This window comes from Micropterus dolomieu, linkage group LG10, assembly GCF_021292245.1.
Source record: "Micropterus dolomieu isolate WLL.071019.BEF.003 ecotype Adirondacks linkage group LG10, ASM2129224v1, whole genome shotgun sequence".
In the NCBI taxonomy this organism is placed as follows: Eukaryota; Metazoa; Chordata; class Actinopteri; order Centrarchiformes; family Centrarchidae; genus Micropterus; species Micropterus dolomieu.
The window spans coordinates 3,718,242-3,740,495 of NC_060159.1; the positions used below are offsets into that span (position 1 = coordinate 3,718,242).

At 40.6% G+C, this 22,254-nt stretch overlaps 1 protein-coding gene and 1 long non-coding RNA gene across 3 annotated transcripts; one reads left to right on the top strand and one right to left on the bottom strand.

The window, feature by feature from the left end:
* Positions 1-545: 545 nt before the first annotated feature.
* Positions 546-19,554, bottom strand: LOC123978160 (probable ribonuclease ZC3H12D). Of its 2 annotated transcripts, none has more exons than XM_046061315.1 (7): positions 19,535-19,554; positions 12,276-12,418; positions 10,549-10,964; positions 6,795-6,934; positions 3,926-4,160; positions 3,620-3,726; positions 546-1,961 (listed from the first exon to the last, which is right to left on the bottom strand). In XM_046061315.1, the coding sequence occupies exons 3-7, from the start codon at positions 10,941-10,943 to the stop codon at positions 1,015-1,017; spliced, it is 1,824 nt and encodes a 607-aa protein (XP_045917271.1). In that variant the 5' UTR covers positions 10,944-10,964; positions 12,276-12,418; positions 19,535-19,554; the 3' UTR covers positions 546-1,014. The 2 variants fall into 2 exon arrangements, with proteins under 2 accessions (XP_045917271.1, XP_045917270.1); XM_046061314.1 differs by lacking the exon at positions 19,535-19,554 and adding an exon at positions 16,024-16,035.
* Positions 19,555-19,708: 154 nt separating this feature from the next.
* LOC123977958 lies at positions 19,709-20,963 on the top strand. Its single transcript, XR_006826812.1, has 2 exons — positions 19,709-19,903; positions 20,059-20,963. It is a non-coding gene; the product is annotated as an uncharacterized LOC123977958 (long non-coding RNA).
* Positions 20,964-22,254: the final 1,291 nt, after the last annotated feature.

Consider the following 22,254-nt stretch of genomic DNA (forward strand, 5'->3'; position numbering starts at 1 on the left):
AATAGGCAACTCAACAACTACTGGATGGATTGCCATAAAATACTGGGGACTAAAAGTCAGGATATCTCTGCTGCTTTGATTTGACCTTTTTATTTTATTCTTTATTTTTATTCTCTCTCATGCAAGTCCCCTGACTTTACTGAAATGAAATACTGGACTGCTCGTTTAAAGGTAAGATATGGCCATATCATTACATTATCAACAGCATGTGAAGAAGTAACAGTTTTGACGTTATGTCAAAGACGTTAGCATGCTAACTGAGACCCCTATTTTTTTGGAGTCTGGATTCGACAGGTGGAGAGTAGTCATAATACATTATGTTAGATTATATATCAGTCACACAGGGTTGAAAGCTGCCGAGTGGCTCAAGCTCTCAGCATGTTGCAGCAGGTATTTGGCCTTGATAACTGATTGAAAGCACATACTGTGGCAAATGCTGATTGGATTGTGGCAACACTAGAAATTTGAATGTTGATTTAAAATAAGATTTATCTCACCAACTGTAAGGACTACTTCATATGTTTATCAGATACAAATATCCAGGGTGGTTTGAGAGCTTTTATTTCACATGCACAGCAAAAACACAAGCCTCTAAAATTCATATCAAAAATGGGTCAATTACATTCTTTACAGAAGTACAGACTAGTGTAATAGAGTTCCTCATTTTGAGGCAACATGAGAAAACAACTGCTTTAATAAAACATTTGTCACTGCTACAATAAGTAGCATGTATGGAGCGTGGTGCATTGCACCTTCATACTAAGATAAAGAAATAGCATTCAGTCTGCTACATTTTCAAGACTTCATCAGATTGAGTCACTTTTTAATGCTAAAATAAAGGTAAGGTTTGGAATGTGTTCAAGCAACAGTGGTAGTTTTCCCACAGTATGATTCATAGTAACACAAATTCATAGTAATTTCAAGAAAAGTAGAGGTTTTTTTCAGTTTTCACTTTGCTTCTGGGATGAGAACTCCAATGTCGGCTCAGCTTGAGTCAAAATGAGTCTTTCTAATCTAGAAGGAGATGTGGCTGGTCCTGTAGCTCTGGATGAGAGAAATCAGTTCGGACATGTCTGAGACGTGTGGGTAGGCATTCATGACCTGTTCCACTGTGCTCTGAGGGAAGAGGGTGCTCAGCTGGCTCCTGAGGCCCTTCCTCTGCTCGCTGGACGGGGTCTTGGCCCGGCCGATCACCCTGTCATCAGAGAGGCTGCCTTGCACCCATGGGTCCCTCGGTAAGCTGTGGCTCTGTCTGTTAGAGGGCTGTTTGAAGTACTGCTTCTCTGAAAAAAGGCCAGGATGCTCCCTGTTATTTGGAGACAAAGCCGGACAGGAGCCCCATCCTGCATGGTGGTGGGGGGGCATCCTGGTCTGCTGGTGACCACACCTGCAATGGCTGCACACAAGGCACTCACAGGACACCGAACCGTTTTGCTGAGGGTAGTAACCTCCTCCGCCCTGGCAGGACCTCTGGTTGTTCCCGCCGTATGACCCTGAGAGGGAGTAGTCGTTGTGGCTCTGGCTGTAGCTGGCCACCCCACTGCTGTAGCTGTGGAGAGGGCGCTCCATGCTGTATGGCACATCCTGGATGTAGAACCTGGACATCGAGCTCTCCATGGAGCTGAAGGCCTCGTCCACATCGGGGCTCGGGCAAAGGTGGAGGTTCGTGTTTGATTGGCTTCTCGGGCTGCTGGTGTCTCTGTGATAGAGGAACTGCTCGCTGGGTGAAGCCCTGTGGGACTGATCGTCTGTGCTGAGAGGCGGAGGGGTGGATGAAGTGTATCTGTGCTCTGGCTGATACACAAGAGGGCCGTACGGTGTGTCCTGCAGGCTCGGTTTGGTCGGGAACTTCTTGGCTTTGTCTCTCAGCGCCCTCAGTTCATCTGCCACAGACATCTGTGATTGGTTGGCCCGCTCTGGGTGGTAGAATTTGCACTTGACTCCATAGGTACACTTCTTTCCTGAAAGAGAGAAAGAGAGAAAGAAAGAAAGAAAAGGTTATTTATGGGCTCCACAACCGTAAACCTGTATCACCTATAGAAACTGTCAACACTGGATGTGTGTGTCTGAGTATGCTGTAAGCCCTCTGCACTACATTAAAAACACTTAGCTTAGCAAACAAATTTGCTGTAAACTCCAGCATCTTTGTGGCTGTGGTACAAAGGCAAAAACTATTATTGTAGGACATTCTGTAGGGATCCCTGTCTCTGGGCTGTTTGTCCCCAGCAGCCCCTGTGTTGGCTGAGTGTCTCTCGAGCACAGTCCCTCAGTGACAGGCAGGCAAATCACTCCACAGCTAATATCTTAGTTTCATATGCCACAGTCAGGAGTAAAGAAGGACAAGAAAAAAACAGCTCTGATTCTCTCTGAGAGTGTCTCCATTTACCTTTCAATCTGTAAACACAGGGTAGGTTTGATGAAAAAACATCTTACCATGTCTGAATCATTCATAACTGTTACAGTCACTAATCTAAAAAAAGATTATGTTGTGATGAGTTCACAGTTTCAGTGAAGGCAGATGGAAATTTGCACTTCTAAAGGGATCTACAAAGAAGTAATGCAAGGACAGAGCTTTCCACACAGTTCATAGCTTCTACTTTTCAGCTGACTTGAAATCATTTGGGTGATGTTTGCACTTCCTTTATGGGTTGCAAAAACATTTTGGTCTTATGAAATCTTTTTCTAAACCAGTTGAATCATTTAGAAAATACACTGTGGTCAGTCTGTTTCTGCCCGGCACTTCCCAGATTGACAACCGGACCATCAGAAAGTACGGGCAATACTGCAGTGTCTGCCAGGTGGCTACCACAGTTTATACTGTCTATGGTCGGTCCACCTCTTTGATCCAAACTTAAATATCTCAACAACTGTTGGATGGATTGCCATGGCATTTGGTACAGATCCATGTTGACCAAAGGTTGAATGAATATGGTGATTTTCTGACCTTATCTTTAGCTCCACTAGCAGGTCAAAGTTTTCACTTATCCAGTGAAATAAGTTACTAGATTAACTAGCAAAATATTTTGTACACTTGTTCATTCCCAGATGGAGCATCCTTATAACTTTTGGGATCCCCTGACTTTTCACATAAATATGTCATATATTTTTGGTTAACTTTATGAACAACATACCTACAAAAATGGTGACATTCCCATCAGCCTCAGCTACTAAACTATACCACTGTGAGTCACTGTGAGCATGTCAGCATGCTGATGTTAGCATTTAGCTCGAAGCCTAATTGCCTCACAGAGCTACTAGCATGGCTGTAGACTCTTGTTTCCAAATGTCAATCAGTCAGTGTACACGTGATTATGTGTGTTTTTTGTGTATACTCATTGTTTATCCGTCTGGCCCCTGGTGATCAAACATAACAGCAGTTGGAACTGTTTCTGTGTTCCATGGTTCCTTTATAATATAGATATAGATGATCAAAACAGACGTTAATGTACATGAAAATGTCCCAGACTCAAATGTTGATCAGACGCTTCATATCCTTTAAGCTGGTTTTTATCATTTTGTGTGCATTGTGTGGTTGGACTTTGAATCCCCCAGGAGAGTACAAGGAAGTGTAACCTGAGCAGTTTGTGTGCTGTTGGGCCAAACAGAAATGTAAACCAACCGTAAGGACAGTGCTGCTGCTTGTTGTCCGGGGTCCATGGCTTCTTCTGCAGAAAATCATCAATGGTGGGACCGTTTCTACCCAGAGGATCATCTGGAGGCATGAACCTGCACCAACACAGAGACACACCTTTAGGTGACATTAGAGTTGATGAATGCATGGCGTTATGTTGGGGCAAAAAGAAACCTTCACTTTAACCGTGTGTGCAGAAGAGGTGCCCCTTCTTCATTTTCCCCTCTGCCCCTTACACACTCTGTACAGGCCCCACGTCTGTGCATAGTGACCTGAGGCTGCCATCAGTCTTACTTGTCATTAGCGAAGGTGTACATGAGCAGCCTCTCCTCTATGAACTTCTTCCACTGGGGTTTCTCCATCTGCAGGTCACGATAGTTGTCATTGGACACGATGATGCCGTCTGAGTTGAAGGCCAGCTTGACAATGTACCGGTCATCGTAGCACACCACCCTCTTGCCGTTTACGCAGCGGGATGGTGTGTACACCAGGATCTTCCTCCTCTCCAGCTCATGGAGAATATGTTGATCTACGAAACACACGAGAATAGTTGATTTATCATTGTTTATAGATTATAATTAGCTGATGGCATAGCACCTAGTCCTTCTTGTGTCAGTTAACAAATGTGTCGATGCTTTAATGGTCTTGTAAACCATTTGGTGAAGCACATTTTGAGCTGAGATATCGGGTTGTAATATCTGATATCTAGCTTGGTGGATCACAATAGTCCCAAAAATTCCCAGTTTTGAGAACTAGACTTTTTCAGGTGACTAACAGCAGAAATATCACTGTTAGCATGTGACATATTTATGGCGGAGGTTTCATAGCTAATGGAGAGCTCCATGTCCAGTTTAGTTTCAGGGGTGCTACTGAACAGTGATGTCAGTGCATACCCCTTAAAAAAGTTTAAAAAATGATTTACATTGGTTGAGATATACATTCATGGTAAAGGTAGTATTGTTAAACAAAGCTGAACATTGCCATGGAACAGAGATCAACACTGTTTTTAGTGATTAATCAGGGAAATTTAGGGTGAAACTAGGTACTTTATCAGTGAGTCAACTAAGTCAAATTTGAACACAGCCCTGCTTGCAGACTTTGATCACCTCACTCTGATCACTGAGGATGGTGCAGTTTTTGTGTGTGTTTACTTTGTTGTTGCAGTTGTTGTATGTGTTTACTTTGAAGTGTAGGACATATTAAGTTTGAAGCCAGCAAATCGTTCCATCACCTGTAAAATTGGTGTGCTGTTGATGACAGATGACCAAGTTTGATCTATTGTTAGTAGTAAATATTTCCAGGTTGTATAAGGCGTGGAACTGCACTTGCTGGTGATACTTCCTTGTAAATTGCTGTTAAGCTGTTTTCAGGAAAGAAGATATTTTTAGCTGACTTGATCCAACATGAACAACATACTGTTTTTCAGTTTTGTGGTTACACTTCCTCATTGTTTATTCCATGGACAATTTGATACTTGTTTTTTACAGTGAAACTAGTGAATGCACTCCATTGCAGTCCACTGTGGCTACTGTAAATCCAAGCTGGCTAGCTGCCCTCAGTGAAGGGATCAGGCTGCCAAACAGGATGACAATAACAGCCAGGGTGGAGAGATGGGAATTTACCAGCAGCCATCTGTTACACATCAGAGTGTCATATGACATGCCGGAACAGTTTTTCTACAGTCTTTCCGGCTCATGTCAGTTCTGTCTCAACATGCTATATGAAAGACACTGTGTTGTTCATTAATCACCTTGTTTTGCTGCAGTACGTGTTTTCATGGAACATACAAAGTAGGACCCACTTATAGGTGCTTCAGGTAATTTAAAAGCTTACATAAGAGGTGAAAGCAATAATGTTAAATAACAATTAACTGATTAAGCAAAACTCATATTTTCTTGTATTAAAAAGATTAGTACATTAAAGTATTAATAAAAACTGTGAACAGATGGATTTGAAAAGTTGGCTTCCTGATCTGATCATCTCAACAATTCATTTGTCCTTTGTCCAAAAGTCCTAGTTTCAGATTGGTTTTCTTCATATACCCTTCATGTATTTTGAACCAAACTTGCCTGTCAGCAAGAAAGACTTCTGAACACACTGTATCTTACTAAGTTTGATGGTAAGATTATTCTCAGACTTGTGAACAACTGACAAATTGTTACAAAACTATGGGAGTTGATGATGTAATTCCATATCTAAATGGTGGGTTTGCTGATTCGCAGCTGTTTTCAGAGAAAAAGCTCTGATGTACCCACTGTCCAAAGGCACCAAACAGCAGATAGAGAATGTTAGTGACTTGCTGGTGAGTGTATAGTAGAGGATTTAGCATCTAAAGAGAAATATTTTTTTCAGAGGAGCTGGTGGAGACCAAATATAGAGCTACGAGGACAGTGAATCTTGGACTTGGATTCACTAGGTGGTCTCAACTCCAAATGAATGCTAATGTTGCTCTGTGTCTGCTGAAAGTGTAAATCTATTTTCCTTTTTTCCATAACAACATCACAGGCTTGTTTTATTGACCCCACATAGCCCAAAAAATGAATGAATGCAACTTTAAAACGGAAGTGACATCAATGATTTGTTGGCTGAAGCAGCAAGATGGAGAGTGGATCAATGTTCGCAGAGGTTTGCGCTCGGAGCACCTTTGAATTGGTTCAAGTCAAAAGCACCTGATGGATTCTAACATGATGTATGTCAGAGGGTTATGACTCCCACTGTAAGGATTCACATATTCACAGATGGTGAGCCTGTAACACTGTACTGAAGCTAAAAGCTGCATGACACGTCTTTATGACAAAGCTGGCAGGTGAAATCTGGCTCTGCTCCAAAGACAATGAATGTTATAGGGTTAGGTTTATTATTTGTTGCGGGGCACACCTTCCTGAACCAGAATCTTTTGGCACCACTGTCACATATAATTCATTGTCTATAAACCACCTGCAGTGGTGTCACAATGCAATTTGACGTCACAGTCAGGTGAGGTCACACTTGAAACAAATCTTAAAGGAAACAATGTGCACACATATCGTGATGAAATAGTTCCTAAGAAACAGAAATAACATGGGAATTTTTACAGTTGGTGTCATTTCCCTTTAACTGACCAACTCGCACTGTGTCAGAATGAGTGCGCAGTGCCACCCTTAGCTCAGTCAGGGGACCTTACCCGTGATGGGAGCCTCAGGTCGCGGCTGCTCCTTCCTCCACAGGGGAACGAACACGGTGATGTCCCGCAGCCCTTTGTCCCAGAACCAGTTCACTGCCAGCTGGAGGCCCTGGCACGAAAACACCTTCTTGTCACCATGGCTGCAAAGACACAGAAGCCGGTCAATAAAAAAAGGACTTCTTCTTTTGTGTTTCTGTGCATGTTACTCACACACATCTCTTCTCTTTTTCAGGAAGTAGACTGTGTCACAAGGCATGTGCCAAGAGTTCTCTAAAACACTTTTGCAACAGAGATGAGTAACTTGACACAGAGCTGAGACTCTCTATGTGCACTTTATCTCACGGACTGAATCCTAGAGTATAAGAATCTTTTTGTTCTTTTTTTTTAAAGTGCCTTACACAATAAGTCAGGAAATTATTAGAGACTTCTCACTCAAGAAGAAAAACATTATGTTTGGCAGCATTTTTTTGGTGTTGTTCTTGACCCTGATCATAACTTGATCTTATCAAGGCTTCTGATTGGTGAACATGAAAGGAATGTACCGGTCCTGAAAAGTCCAGAATAACATACAAATATTCTGACTTTATCACCGCTCCAAAGCTCGGGAGTCACCCCTTTGTCTCTTTTGACTATCATGACAGTAAATTTGAATTAATTGTACTTTGTTGCGCATGGTTGCCGTAAACTGAACTTAACAATTGAATTGGGGAGAATCTAAGAGATCTAACGATGTGTAACATGTCCATAACATAACATTACATTACATAACATTTAAATTTGTATGCTTAGCTTAAAACTTGCTCAAGTGTTTTTTCTTTATACATCCATAGAACTTCTATCAAAACCAGAACCAGAATTGAGCCCTGTGTTTATTTGTCAGAATGTGCAGTAACACCCAGTCAGTAAAAGGGACAGGCGTCTAATAGGGTTTGGCTTTTAATTGAAGTTTGAAAGTATATAGTGGCATTTTTACATGTTTTTTCCTTCATGTGACAAGATCAAGAAGAGAGAGGGCAAAATGAGGCCCTTACCCTGAAGCATACCATTTCACTAAACAAGACCATTAAAAAGTTATTGAAAAGTCCTGATCTGCTCTGTTCTGTTAGTGCAAGTTCACCTGACAAATATCTTTATACTAAAATCGTACCACTGAAGAATTAAACTGGATCGTTGTGACTGCAAGAGAAAGTGAAAAGTGCGTGCGTGTGTACATGCACACGCACAGGGATTCCCCTTCTCTGTATCAGCAGGAAGTGGTGAGATATTTGCATGTAACAGGTTACAAAGATGACACTTTGCATGAAGTAGATTTATTCATAATCCATAAGTGCTCTGCCTTGCATATCTTTATTGTTGTTGCACAAAGTTTACTGTGAAGGATATTTCCTTGAAAAAGTAGCATATAGCTCTTTCTCATATAGTCAGTGCTGTCAGAGAGTTTGCAGCTGTTTTCTGCAGATCGGCATTGCTGTTCGGTGCTGAGCAGGAGGTGCACGGTGGGTTTATCAGCACTTTTTCAATGTAAACAACTGCCTGCTGCTGCTGGAAACAAGGCTGATAGACTGAACCAAAAAATTAAAGTTTCGGGGCCGTGGAACCGAAACAATTTGCAGCAAGACTCTAAAACACACCGTAAAGCTGAGAGGGACTGCAGAGTGAGGTGGTAAATCACAACACTTAGTCATTTGATCAGGATTAATAAAAAAATGTTGATTAGTGCAGCTTTAGGCTCTCACAATGCTTCATATTCTGTTCTCATATTAAAGGTGTTGCATGTAAACCCTCGTTCAGATAAATGCAGAGGAATTACAATTCTACAAAATTCTCATGTAAAGCATCAGCATCTGAAAAAGGCACCATTTCCACTTCTGCAGGCATGATCCTATTGTGTTCACTGCACTTTATATAGAATTATATTTTGCAGAATTTTATATTCATAATTTTCTCTTGCCAACTGACACTAATGACGTTGCTAGGCCACATATAATGCATGTGAATGGGATATAAAGGGGGCCCTCACTAGTCTAGACGCCAGTTGTGTTAATGTGTAAAGTGAGACTGTCTGAGTAATCTTGGTTTGGGCTTGGAAACACATTAATAAAAGAAAACTTGTAGGCGGTGGTGAGTAAGAAAGACGGGGGAGTTTACCAGGCAGGGATGGTCTAGCAAAAGATTATATTGCGTTGCATTATGGGATGTGTAGGATCCAGTGTTTTTGCAGTTTGAGCATACTGGGAACTAAAAGACAGCATATCTTCACTTCTGCTGCTTCAATTTTGACCATTCTGTCTCTCACACGTCTTCCAACTTAATGAAAGTGCCATACTAAATCACTGTAGTGCCCCTTTTTAATAATCAAATAAACTTTAGAAATAAAATTATAGGGTAGACCATTTATGGTCAGCATCAGGAATGAGTGAGGTTGGACATGGGGATTATTCAGGTGAGAAACCTGTCCCAGCTGTGTGTTTCACAGCAGATCAGGGTAACTTTGAAGAGGCTCACACAGGGAAACAGAGAGAAGTGTCTCCCTGAGCCTCTGAGATTTCATGGCTGAGGAAAGACTACAGAAAAAAGGTGTGACGGTAAATACTTTTGCCCGTTTCCTCCTTCAACCCAATGTCCTTACAGCAATATGTGTTGTCAAAACATCTTTCTTTTGTTTTCCATTTTCAATGCATATGATGACCCCACCTACTTGCTAGATTATTTGTATGAGCTTTTTGACTCAGAGCTTCCTTGTTACCCAGTTTAGGTCAGGTAAAGGTAGCAACCATGAGATCATGTGATATAGGAATTTCACTTCAGTACATTGTTAGACATACTGCAAGTCATGCTAGATAACAGTATTACTTTGTCACTGGACAGCTCAAATGTAATGTGAACCTTTAACATTGCCCTTCAGGCGTCGTGTAATCTTGAAGTGAGGGGACACAAAGAAAGGAATATAGGCACACATCATGTTTTCACTTCCCACATCTTTAAAGAGGAAGTGTGGTACGTTCTAATCTGTGAAGCGAAACAAGATTTGACACAAATAAAGATACTGGTAAACACAAACAAATTAATTTCAAAACTAAAATAATGCCGTTATAAAGCTCTTTCTCTATTTTTCTTATTCAATCATGCACACGAACAAACATATCAGATCAGAGCCTCTTGCCTCATAAGTATTCTTTCCAGGAAGTGGAAGAAAAAAAAAATTCTTTCACTGCCATATAAAATATATTTGTGTTACATTATTTGACTAGACAGTGATGAAAAGTACATTTACTCTATATGTATTTTAATTAAGTATTTCCACTTTATGTTACTTTGTACTTTCTTTACACTTGTAAAGATACTACCTTTGTAGATTAAGAAAACACGAGCGATTTGTTAAATATGATGCATTAATATAGATTAAATGATCCAACAGCATATAAAGAAGTTAAAATTAGCTCCGCCTCGATTGCCATTAAAGGGCTTCTAATATATTAAGGCATCAGTAATAGTAATATTCCAATAACAATAAAATAATATGACACTGAAACTGACCATTCAGCCCAATGAACACTTTAACTTTTAATACTTGAAGTACATTTTGCTAATAGTACTTTGGTCAAATCTTGAATGTAGGACTTCTACTTGTTACACAGTTGAGTATACAAAGTGCTTTTCTACTAGGAGCACTTCTTCCACCTTGTGTACAAGCATACACAGACTGAGATATAAGACAAGTATTCTTAATGATACATGTATTAAATTGACTCACCTCATTGCCACGTTGCTTCCATCTATAACCACTGGTCTGAAGCCAGCAGCTGGCTCTCTGTCGGATCCAGGTCTGGGTTGACTTGGAACGGGGCTGCAGCCTCTGGGCACCAGCTTTGGACTGTTGGGGACACTTTTGTTGCTGTAAGTGGATGTGTGGCAGGTCTTTATGAGCTCCTCCAGGATGTCATTGGTCTGGGCGTCATGACGGAGGCTCTCCAGCACCCTCAGGATGTCACTGTGAGAGTATCCCAACTTGAGAAATCGCTCCACTTTGGCGTGCTGCTGCTGGTGGTCCATTACGGATGCTAATTCAGAATGTGTGTGTTTCCTCTCTTCTCTCGTCTCAGGACTGTCTGGTTGGGGAATCCTCCTCACCTCCTTATTCTGGTTCATCAACGTCTCCACGGCAACGGCCTGTGTTGAAGAACAGTTGACAGGTGTCAACAGGAGGATGTCACTGTAAACACAGGAAGCGCAGCTGCGGCCTCACAGGGGGTTTCGGCCAAATTCATTGTGGTTTGTGTGTTCGCTGATAGAATCTGCTCTGGTTACCACAAACACATGACTGCCAACGTAAGCACAAACACTGGCTGACGTCATGCTGGTTAAAAAAAAAGCCCCTGTTAGACACACCGAGACAGGAAGCTGAGGGTCTGCACAAATCCCTGGTCTAATTTTACCTCCACTGTCATTAAGGTCAGTTACCAAAAACAAACATGAATGGAACTGATGTGAAAGTGAGTGTAGGTATTAATGTCACAAGCCTCACCCCATTCCAGATATATTTATTGCTCTTTCTGGAAACCCCCTGAACTTCATGGCCAAAGAGAGATCACATTTGAGGGTGAAAACTGTTGAATGACTCAACCCACTTCTTCCACTTTTCCTCCCACAAGCAGAGCCATTCTGAAAACTAAACTTAGCCATATTCTCACATGCATATGTGAGAAGTTATACCTGACACAATGAAAACAAAACCACTCTACAAGTGGCTGAGAAGGCGCTCATGTTAACGTTCTGAACTCCCTCTTTGTTTACAGACAAAACATATCAATCATACTTGGAGCCATTTTTCTTTGTTCAGTTTTATTTCCCATCCTTGACATGCAAGATGGAGCGATTAGCCTCCACTGCATTTGATCTGTCAACTAAACATTTGAAGAATGAAGAAGAAAACAAAGATGTGATGTCAGGGTTATCTTTTTGGGTTTTTGGTTTTTTTTTTTTACAGAAGCCATAACAAATAAATTGAACATGAAAAGACAAGCTGTAGACAGAACCCTGGCACTTGGCTTTACACTTGAAGATGTTTTTATCGGCGACATCCTCCCCTCTGCAAGGGGTTTGGCTTTGCACAGGCTTGCTAGAACCTGCAGCACAAAACCACATCCTTTGCTGCTGAGTTGATATTCAGTACATCTGCAAGGCCTTCAGACTCATTTTACTCCCTGAAAATGAAGAGTAAGTATGAGTATCTGCTCTACTCTGCTCGGCTGCTCTGATTGCCTCACATGTCCAAACCCCGGCAACCTTTGCTCTATGCAACTCTGTACTCGGTAAGTCAGCATACAATCTGACCTGACACTCTACTTGTGTCTCACATTCTTAAACACGACAAGTCTACACGAGACAAGACTGTAGACTGTGGCTGAGATTCACATTTAACACAAACAGCAGAGTTACATTGTCACATGACTCAAGTTGTCTGTCTTATTCTGTACTTACACATTCAGCAAGTAGATCGGAGCACGAGCCTCTCCCGCTGTCTCTGTGTGTGAGCTGCTCTCAGTTACTCAGTCGATCTGACAAGCAGACCGGTCTGTGTGAAGCTGCTCTTATTACTCATAGGAGGAAGTGAATGCTAGCTGCTGAGAAAAAAAAAAAAGTCAATCTGACCAGCAAGGAAGGGAGCACTCTGAATTTGTGATAATTACTTCCTCATCAGGATTCAGGGTTGATCTGGGAGCCTGAGGGATATATTTCCCACTTCTGGACTGTTTTTTTTTTGAGCTCTTCCTGGTGTGGCGAAATAAAGGCTGACTGAATGTCTGTCATAAAGCAGTGTAGAACACCAGGAAGCCTGCCAGAGTTAGACTAAGGGATCATTTTGTTGAGTTTGGTTTTATTCAGACATTTTACTTCAATTCAGTTAGGTTTTTAAAGCAAATGTGTCTCAGTTTCCAACATCAAATAGGTGTATTGGATTAATGGTTGAAAGGTATTTCGCTTTTTGGCACAGGATTAGATGAGAGGATTGATTCCACTCATGGTTGTTTGTTAAACATGAAGCTACAGCCAGCAGCCTGTTAGCTTAGCTTAGCACAAAGACTGGAAACAGGGGAGAACAGCTAACCTGCCTGTCCAAAGGTAACTAACAAAATTAACAAAACGTTACTGCTCCAGGCCCAGAAATAGTCCTGCACTTAATTCTTCCTAAAACAGCAAATTATCATTTTTACACTTTAGTTTTTGTACAGATTAAACAAACAAGATGTAAAGTGTTAATTAGTGAGCTTCAGATGTGCTAGTAGATTTTGATTTTGTTTCCCCCTAGCTAGCCTTTATGCTAGCTAAGCTAACCAGCTGCTGGCTCTAGTTGGATTTTTAATTAACAGATGCTAGAGTGGTATGAATCTTCTCATCTAACTCTCTGCCAGAAAAAAAGTAAGTGTATTTCCAAAAATGTCTAACTTTTCCTTTAAGTGAGGCATGATGGCATAATCGTTTTCTTACATACCTTTCCACCACGACAAAAATACCAAGAAGTTTCTTACATAAAACTCATCAAATATTTCAGATATTCAATATCAATGTAAAATGTTAGCAATCTCCAGCTTCAGACAGCCAACATAAAACACAACATAGCATATATCTCACATAAGAGTGAAAAAGCTTAAGTGTGCTGCAAAGGTCTAAAATATTTATAATTTTTGTGCAGGACACTGGTCACCATTTTAAGATGTTCAGTGTCTATGTAAATATCCAGCTTTAGATAGCAAATATAACATATAGGATATCAATGTATCATAACATAAAATATCAGCATTGATTATGACGTTTACTGAACCACAAAGTGACGTCTAACCCAACCAAAAGTGTCGCATTTTAATCTTCACAGCATCTGAACAACATAGTGTGAGACATGATCACGTCAAATCAACAAAGACACTGATTTAGAGACTCAACCATCAGACAACGTGCAGCTGACAGAGCAGAGCTCAGGACTAAAAATAGCTGAGCAGGATGTTTGTTATTTATTAGACTTGAGTTTTTCCAGGAAAGGCAAGTGAATAAAATTAGGTGGAAATATTCATAAAACCATAATTATTTTAATGATGTTGATGTTACTGTCATTATTATTAAGGGTAATTTGAAACTAAAACTGACATAGTGAGACAAAGTTTACCTGAATTGCCTCTCATTCTGGGAACTGCATTGGTCAAAGTATACACACTGTGCTAAGAGTGTTGCTCAGACAAAGCCACTGTAGATCTCCACACACACACACTTACAAATTCTTACAGCTCTTTTTTTGTTGATATCTTTAGAAAATCTTGAAACAGGGCAAAGACACCATGATGACAATTTGAGGTTAAGGAAAATGGGGACAACATGAATAAGACTACGAACAAGAAAATTAACACATATTCACAATGAAACAGCATTTTGATGCGGCATTTAGTTGAGATGTTTGTCCTTAATCTAACCAGGATGTTGGGCATGCAAAAAATTACCAATGGCCTATCAGCTTGCGTGTGTGTGTGTGTGTGTGTGTGTGTGTGTGTGTGTGTGTGTGTGTGTGTGTGTGTGTGTGTGTGTGTGTGTGTATTGGATAGAGAAAAGTTTTTGATCTGATGGGAGGGGCAGAAGAACAATCTGAGATGAAATAGCTGACTGGAATTTCTTGTTTATACTTTCGTAAACAGATTTGGCAATTAAAGCCAGGTACAGTACAGGGAAGAACAAGGAAAGTCTTGTGCAGCCTGACATTGAATTCTACAACAATGTATTTCTACAAAGACATAAAAAAACCAAAAACTAAATATAAAAATATGTTTATAATAATGATATATGTTAATAATAGCAGATAATTATGGTTTAACAGACATACTGTATCCACTTATCACATTACAAGAAATATTTCTTGTTATAAAAGAAAGAAAGAAAACATCCAGCTATTTAAATATAACATGAAAATATGTTGTCCTGAAGTTACAATGACAAAACTTATTGCTTACTACAGCGAAAAACGATTTTTTTAGCCATGCTTGCAGTGTGGTTCTAAGGACGGCACTATTGTGTCCACCACTTTGGTCCAGACTGAAAAATCTTGGGTTGTGGATGAAGATTTGTACAGACAAGCATGGTCCCAAGAGGATGAACCCCACTGACTTTTGCTACTCCAACTCCCTCTAAGCATGAAAACAGGCTATACTAAGATGCTGAACCTGGTAAACATTGTGTCTGCTAAACATATATAGCATATTAACATTGTGAGAATGTTACTGTGCATTCAGACCAAAAGCGAAGCGAGCGTTCGGGCCGGTGAGTTTACATACAAAGTCAATGCAAAGACGAGTAGAGCCACAATTTCCTGTCAGGTGGTGCCGACGACGCGAAGGCCTTCGCGTGAGTTGAAAATATTCAACTGAGCAAATTTTCGCAGGTTCTAATCGCCTTCTCGGGTTGTGTGTGAACACCTTTTTATATACAGTCTATGGTGAACACTTGCAGCAAATGTACTCACGCGGGGAAAGCGTTGCAAGGATTAAATTCGCGTTTGGTCTGAAAGCACCATTAGCATTAAGGTTAGCATTTAGAAGCACCACAGTGCTAACAAGTTTATAGCCGCAAAGATCCGTTAGCATGGCAGCAGCAGAAAAAGTTCATTATTCATTTCATAGTGCCACTCCCACACTTCACACGGAAATAATTACATGGAAAAGAACAGTACACAAATCAGCACAAGATGAAAACGTCTAATGTGTGTGTCTAAAAAGTAACTTCAGACAGACTTGCCCGCATTAGTCAGGACTCCAGTCAATAATTGAAGAATTTTAAAGATAACTACACTTTTCTGCCTGCAGCACCATTCTCCCAGGCTTATTGTTTAATAAAGAGTTCATTGTCAACCCACCCAGCTATCACCATTTTAAACACTATGTTGTACAGCTTCATTGCTCAAATACTGTACTTTATGATCCTACATTGTATTTTTTGCTCCACCTTGTTGGAGTTGCTGCCGAGATACTAGGGATGCACAAAATGGCAAAAAAAGAATCATATTGCTTACATTTTGCAATACAGCAACTGGGAATGAATATTTATAGATCACAATTTTCATTGTCAATGAAACAATCATGATAATTTGACATTTGTTGAGGTCTGTACTACCAAACAACATGTTTGTGAGTGTAGTGTAAAAATAAAAGTAAAATGAATAAGACAGAAAAGTATGACTGTGATTACCAACCCTGCAGGATTTGTGCCGCAACAAAAACAAACTGTCCTGTCAAGTGAAAAGGAAAACATTTTTGGATGTGATCTTTTATTATTAGATTTTTCATATATCACTGTACTTTTCATATTTGTTAACATTTGTTCATATATGCAGTAATCAAACATACTGTGTACAGTATGTCAATAGAGCATGTTCATACATTAGGTTAACATACATTAGAATACATGATGTAAATGTAATTGTATCGAAAGATCATATATGATCATATACAGTTTATTAACAAATGTGATCACATATCTTCACGTTAGCAATAAACCTGACAGTTCAATTGCTTTCAGCACTTAAACATCAACTGACTGTTTAACGGCATTTGAATGCTTTTACTGGATTATCCTTCAACTTATTTCAAATGCTTTAAAGCGCTTTTATGTTAAAATTAAAATTTATGATCCTTTTTGCACAGTTTAGCAGCAACCGTCAGTGTGAGCGAGCACACTTTGTTTTAAGAAGATTTTGCCAATTCTAGTTTACAGTTGGTAGTGTCAAAAGTATCTTATTCCATTCTGATGTGTAGCCCGCTAAATGTGAGTTTGCGAGTGAATTGGTTCCATTTGGGCTTTGTAGAAAAAAATCAACTGGTGCTAAAAACATTTACACCTTAAAATGTCCTACATCTACACATCTACCTTCCCTCTCGATCCTTCTGTCTGGTCTATAGACCAGAAACAAATCCTGATGTAAAATTACTAAGTTAATTCAAAAGGACAATAATGAAAATACTACTGACCTTTCAGCAGACAGAGCAAGAGAAAACACAACTGGTCTATGACTCCTACTTACATGACTAAAGGTATGTGTGCATGACCCTGTCTGTCTATGTTAGGAATTTGGACTGACAGGAGTGTATGACAGCTTTTACAGAACAACCTACCACTCAGGTACTGCAATTTAACATTCTTTCTTTCCATAGGTCAACATACTGATGACATGAGTAAGAAAGCCAAACAGCAGAGAAGAAAGCTAACACAGACAAGTAATCTGATGACGAGGCGAGGGACGCTTGTGAAACACCTCAGGCTTACTGCAGTATGTGACTGTAAACTGAGTTCTGCTTCATCACCCATAACTAACACAAATTACCTAACATATCACTTGGACTGTTTGTGTTCCCGGGATTGACTTAATACATCTGTTACAAGAAAAGACTGGAAAACAACACAACGTGCTAATGTTCGTTACACCGCTAGTATTAGGTTTCATTTATTAACAGCCCATCCCCATCTGTGTTGGTATATGGAACTGCTCTACGCTGGTTTAAGTCCTATTTATCAGATCGATCTCAGTTTGTACATATTAATGATGAATCCTCCATGCACGCCAAATTTAGTCACAAAGTTTCACAAGGTTCTGGGCCGGGACCAATCCTGTTCACTTTATATATGCTTCCTTTGGGCAATATTTTCAGGAAACACTAAACTTTCACTCTTATGCAGATGATACCCAATCATATCTATCAATCAAGCTAGATGAAACCAATCAGTTAGCTAAACTTCAAATGTGCCTTCAGGATGTAAAAAAAACAGGATGACCTGTAATTTTCTAATGTGAAACACCTCCGAGACACATTATCTAAAGATATAGTTACTCTAGATGGCATTGTCCTGGCCTCCAGCACCAACAATAGAGTTATTTTTGACCTGGACATGTCTTTTAACTCTCTCATTAAACATACTTCAAGAACTGCCCCGATGTAACAGTGCAAATATCAGGAACATCCAGTCTCAAAATTATGCGAAAAAACTAGTCCATTTTTACTTCTGGCTGGATTACTGCAATTCCTTATTATCAGGCTGCTCGCACATACAACAACTAAAAACCCTGGTTCACAGCAAAACTCAGGCAGCTTCGTCAGACCAAAAAGGAGGCCTTCAGAAGTGGGGAGTCCTGTATAACCAGGCCAGGAACACGCTGACTAAAGATATCAAAGCAGCAAAAAGGAGCTACGCTGCCAACGACCCTGTGTCAGTGTGGAGACCTCACTAACTTCAGGAGACCATCCCCAACTCTGCTGGTACTCAACAACTGGCTCGTTACACTGCTAGTATTAGGTTTCATTTATTAACAGCCCATCCCCATCTGTGTTGGTATATGGAACTGCTCTAAGCTGGTTTAAGTCCTATTTATCAGATCGATCTCAGTTTGTACATATCCCCCCCCCCCGACCCCTCTAACCCCTCACCTGCACTCATGATCTGTGAAGAGGAGGTGAGCCAGTTCTTCCAAAGGAAAAGAAAATCAGGAAGGCTCCTGGTCCAGACGGTGTGTGATCCTGTCTGAAAATCTGTGCAGAGCAGCTGCCCCCATCTTCACACAGATCGTCAACAGATCACTGGAGCTGGGTGAAGTTCACTCCTGCTTCAAACGCTCCACAATCATCCCGGTCCCCAAAAAACCTTCCATCTCTGGACTAAATGACTACAGACCAATTGCCCTGACATCTGTGGTCATGAAGTCCTTTGAAAGAATGGTGTTAGCTCACCTGAAGGACATTACAGGCCCCCTGCTGGACCCCCTGCAGTTTGCCTACAGGGCTAACAGAACAACAAACAAAACTATGGAGATGATCGTGGACTTCAGGAGGAGCCCCCCCACTCTGCCCCCCATCACCATACTCAAAAGTCCTGTGTTTGCTGTGGAATCCTTCATGTTTCTGGGATCCACTATTTCCCAGGACCTAAAGTGGGAGCCCAACACTGACACCATCATCAAGAAGGCCCAGCAGATGATGTACTTCCTGCTCCAGCTCAGGAAGCTCAGCCTGCCTAAGGACCTGCTGATCCACTTCTACACAGCCATCATCCAGTCTGTTCTCTGCACCTCCATCACTGTCTGGTTTGGATCTGCCACCAAAAAGGACAGGAGCAGACTATAACGGACAGTCAGGACTGCAGAAAAAATCAAACCAAAACCAACTCAGGAACAGTTTCTTCCCACAAGCAATCACTCTGATGAACAGCTAATTTCTGCCTCAAAGTGTCAGGAGTAATTCCTGTGCAATAATCCAGTAACTCTGTCTCTAATCAGCCACCTGTTACCACTTATTATTTATTCATCATTTTCTATTTCAGAGCTGTTCATACTGTATATTGTATATATAGTACATAACACCTGCACATAATACTTATTTATTCCAGAATCCTTTTCACTGTGCTACATCGCACTGTGTACATCATTACATGTATGTATGTGTTTGTGTACATGTATATCTCATCCACCGCCGACATGTACATAATAATGATAATAATAATAGTAATAATAATTTACTCCTGCATCCTTTGCACTATTGCACTTCTGTCACATATTGTTGTATATCACAGATCTGTCTATATTGTTTTTGTTTATAGTGTGTATCTCTACTGTAGCCTGTCTGTGATTTTATTATTGTATTGTTATTGTTTTGTAAGTAAGCACATCGTGAGCAATGTACAAGCCTGAGTTAAATTCCTTGTATGTGTACACATACCTGGCAAATAAAGCTGATTCTGATTCTGATAAGTTCCCTAAGACTGTCCAGCTGATCCAGAATGCCGAGGCACGTGTTCCAACAAGAACGAGGAAAAGAGAGCACGGACTTCCTGTAAATTCCAGAATAGAATTTAAAATCCTTCTGCTCACCTACAAAGCTCTTAATGTTCAGGCATCATCTTATCTTAGCTCATGGTATCTTATTACCCTACCAGAGCACTGCGCTCCCTGAATGCAGGGTTACTTGTGGTTCCTAGAGTCTCCAAAAGTAGAATGGGAGCCAGAGCGTTCAGCTATCAAGCTCCTCTCCTGTGGAACCAGGTTCCAGTTTGGGTTCAGGAGGCAGACACCATCTCCACATTTAATAGTAGGCTTAAGACTTTCCTCTTTGATAAAGCTTATAGAACCACCCCTTAGGCCTAGACTGAGACTCTCCATGAAGCTTCTCTCCATCTCTCCATCTGTATACATTCTTATCACTTTAATGTACGTTACTAACTTGACTTCTTCTCTCTCCCGTAGTTTTGTGCTTTCTTGTCCCTCTCCTCTCTCCTTCTGTCGTTATCTGCAGGCGTTTCTGGCTCCGGAGCTGTGGAGTCTCGTTCTGTGGTTGCAAGTTGCCTGCTGCCTCCTGGTTCCTGCTCAACACCCGCTGCTACAATTATTATTACTATTAGCCCTATTAATTCAATCAGGATTAATTTTATTGTTGAACAATTACAATGCTCTCAGTTAATCAAGGATGAAAAAATATCATATTTTTCTTTATTGCATCTCCATTTAGTCTGTAATGGTAAAATAAATATGTTAATTTACAGTGGATTTATATTCTTTAGCTTCTGACCTCTACCAGTTATGTATCTAGGCCAAATGGTTGAGGAGATTAATTTTAGGTATGTTATTTCAGGTGTTTTTTCCTGGAAAAAGGTAGCAGTTTCCAACAGGAGTGTAACAACACAAAATGATAATTAAATAAAAACTTTGGCCTTCAAAAAATATTTGAAAAAAAAAAGTGCCATGAGCCATTGAATCAACTTTCGCTGAAGCAGCAACCTCAGTTTAATCCACATGGCTGCTCTTTTTTGCTTTTGCAAAATCAACAAAATGTCAACAGGCAGAACTTAATTGATTCTACCGATGCGTTTGATGACAAAACCAATGTTGGATCGAGCATTTAGGATTTCCTAACCTGAGATAAGAATGGATGAAGTAAGATAAGATAGGATTCCTAAAGTTAGCAAGCACTTGGACACGGAGGAAAGGACAAATTCACAAATTCAAGACTCAGGGTGGGCAAGTTCCACATAGACATGTAAAGTACACTGCATGTACAATTATTTGGCAAGTAAGTATTCTGAATGAATAATTATTTCTATGCACATTTTCCGACTCCAAACCAAATAAATTTGAATGCTCTTTGGAGTTAATCATTTTCTGGTGGTATGTGTTTATGTAATGAAGGGAGGGTGTGGCGAAAGTGAATGACACTTTAAATCAAGGTATGCATGATTATTAGGCTGCTTCATTACTTCAGGTAAAATGGGCCACCATATTCCACAACTGCAATTTACCTGGAGTGTCTAGAAATGGGGGTGGGGGTGGCAATGGTGCAATGGATAAGACACATGGCCTTGGTGTGAGAGACCCAAGGTCAGGAAGGCTGAAACACAACCACTACTGAATTACATTCACAAGCGTTAAGATTGGGCAAAGAAATACCTGAAGACAGATTTTTCAAAGGTTTATGGACAGATGAAATGAGTTTGACTCTTGATGAACCAGATGGACAGGCCCGTGGCCGGGTCACTGTTGGACACGACACCACTTCGACTCAGGCGTCAGCAGCGTGGAGGAGGGCTACTGTTATGGGCTGCTATCAGTAAGGATGAGATAGCTGGACCTTTTCAGGTTGAAGATTGACTGAAACTCAACTCATAAACCTACTGCCAGTTTCTGGAAGATACTTTCTTCAATCAGTGGTACAGGAAGAAGTCCTCGGTTTTCAAGAAGGCCATGATCTTTATGCAGGACAATGATCCATCACATGCATCTAAGTACTCCAATGCTTAGCTAGCCAGCAAGGGCCTCAAAGATGCCCAATTAATGACCTGGGGGCCGTATTACAGAAAGTTCCTATCTTAAGTCTTAAGATAGGAGGAGTCTAAGATAGGATTGTTGGTATTTGGTATTACAGAAGCAAATCCTAACTCATGGTAGGAATTGTTGGGTCTCTGAATAATATTACAGTGTGATCTACACTCCCCTAAAGGCTTATTAGGAACACCTGTTCAATTTCTCATTAATGCAGTTATCTAATCAACCAATCACATGGCAGTTGCTTCAATGCATTTAGGGGTGTGGTCCTGGTCAAGACAATCTCCTGAACTCCAAACTGAATGTCAGAATGGCAAAGAAAGGTGATTTAAGCAATTTTGAGCGTGGCATGGTTGTTGGTGCCAGACGGGCCGGTCTGAGTATTTCACAATCTGCTCAGTTACTGGGATTTTCACGCACAACCATTTCTAGGGTTTACAAAGAATGGTGTGAAAAGGGAAAAACATCCAGTCTGATGAGTCTCGATTTCTGTTGAGACATTCAGATGGTAGAGTCAGAATTTGGCGTAAACAGAATGAGAACATGGATCCATCATGCCTTGTTACCACTGTGCAGGCTGGTGGTGGTGGTGTAATGGTGTGGGGGATGTTTTCTTGGCACACT

Excerpts from the sequence above, each read along its gene's own strand:
- LOC123978160 (XM_046061315.1), bottom strand. The coding sequence starts at position 10,943 with ATGAACCAGAATAAGGAGGTGAGGAGGATTCCCCAACCAGACAGTCCT. Across the intron at positions 3,727-3,925 it reads TACACCTTCGCTAATGACAA|GTTCATGCCTCCAGATGATC; the intron begins GTAAGACTGATG and ends GTGTTGGTGCAG. Across the intron at positions 1,962-3,619 it reads GCAGCAGCACTGTCCTTACG|GAAAGAAGTGTACCTATGGA; the intron begins GTTGGTTTACAT and ends TCTCTCTTTCAG.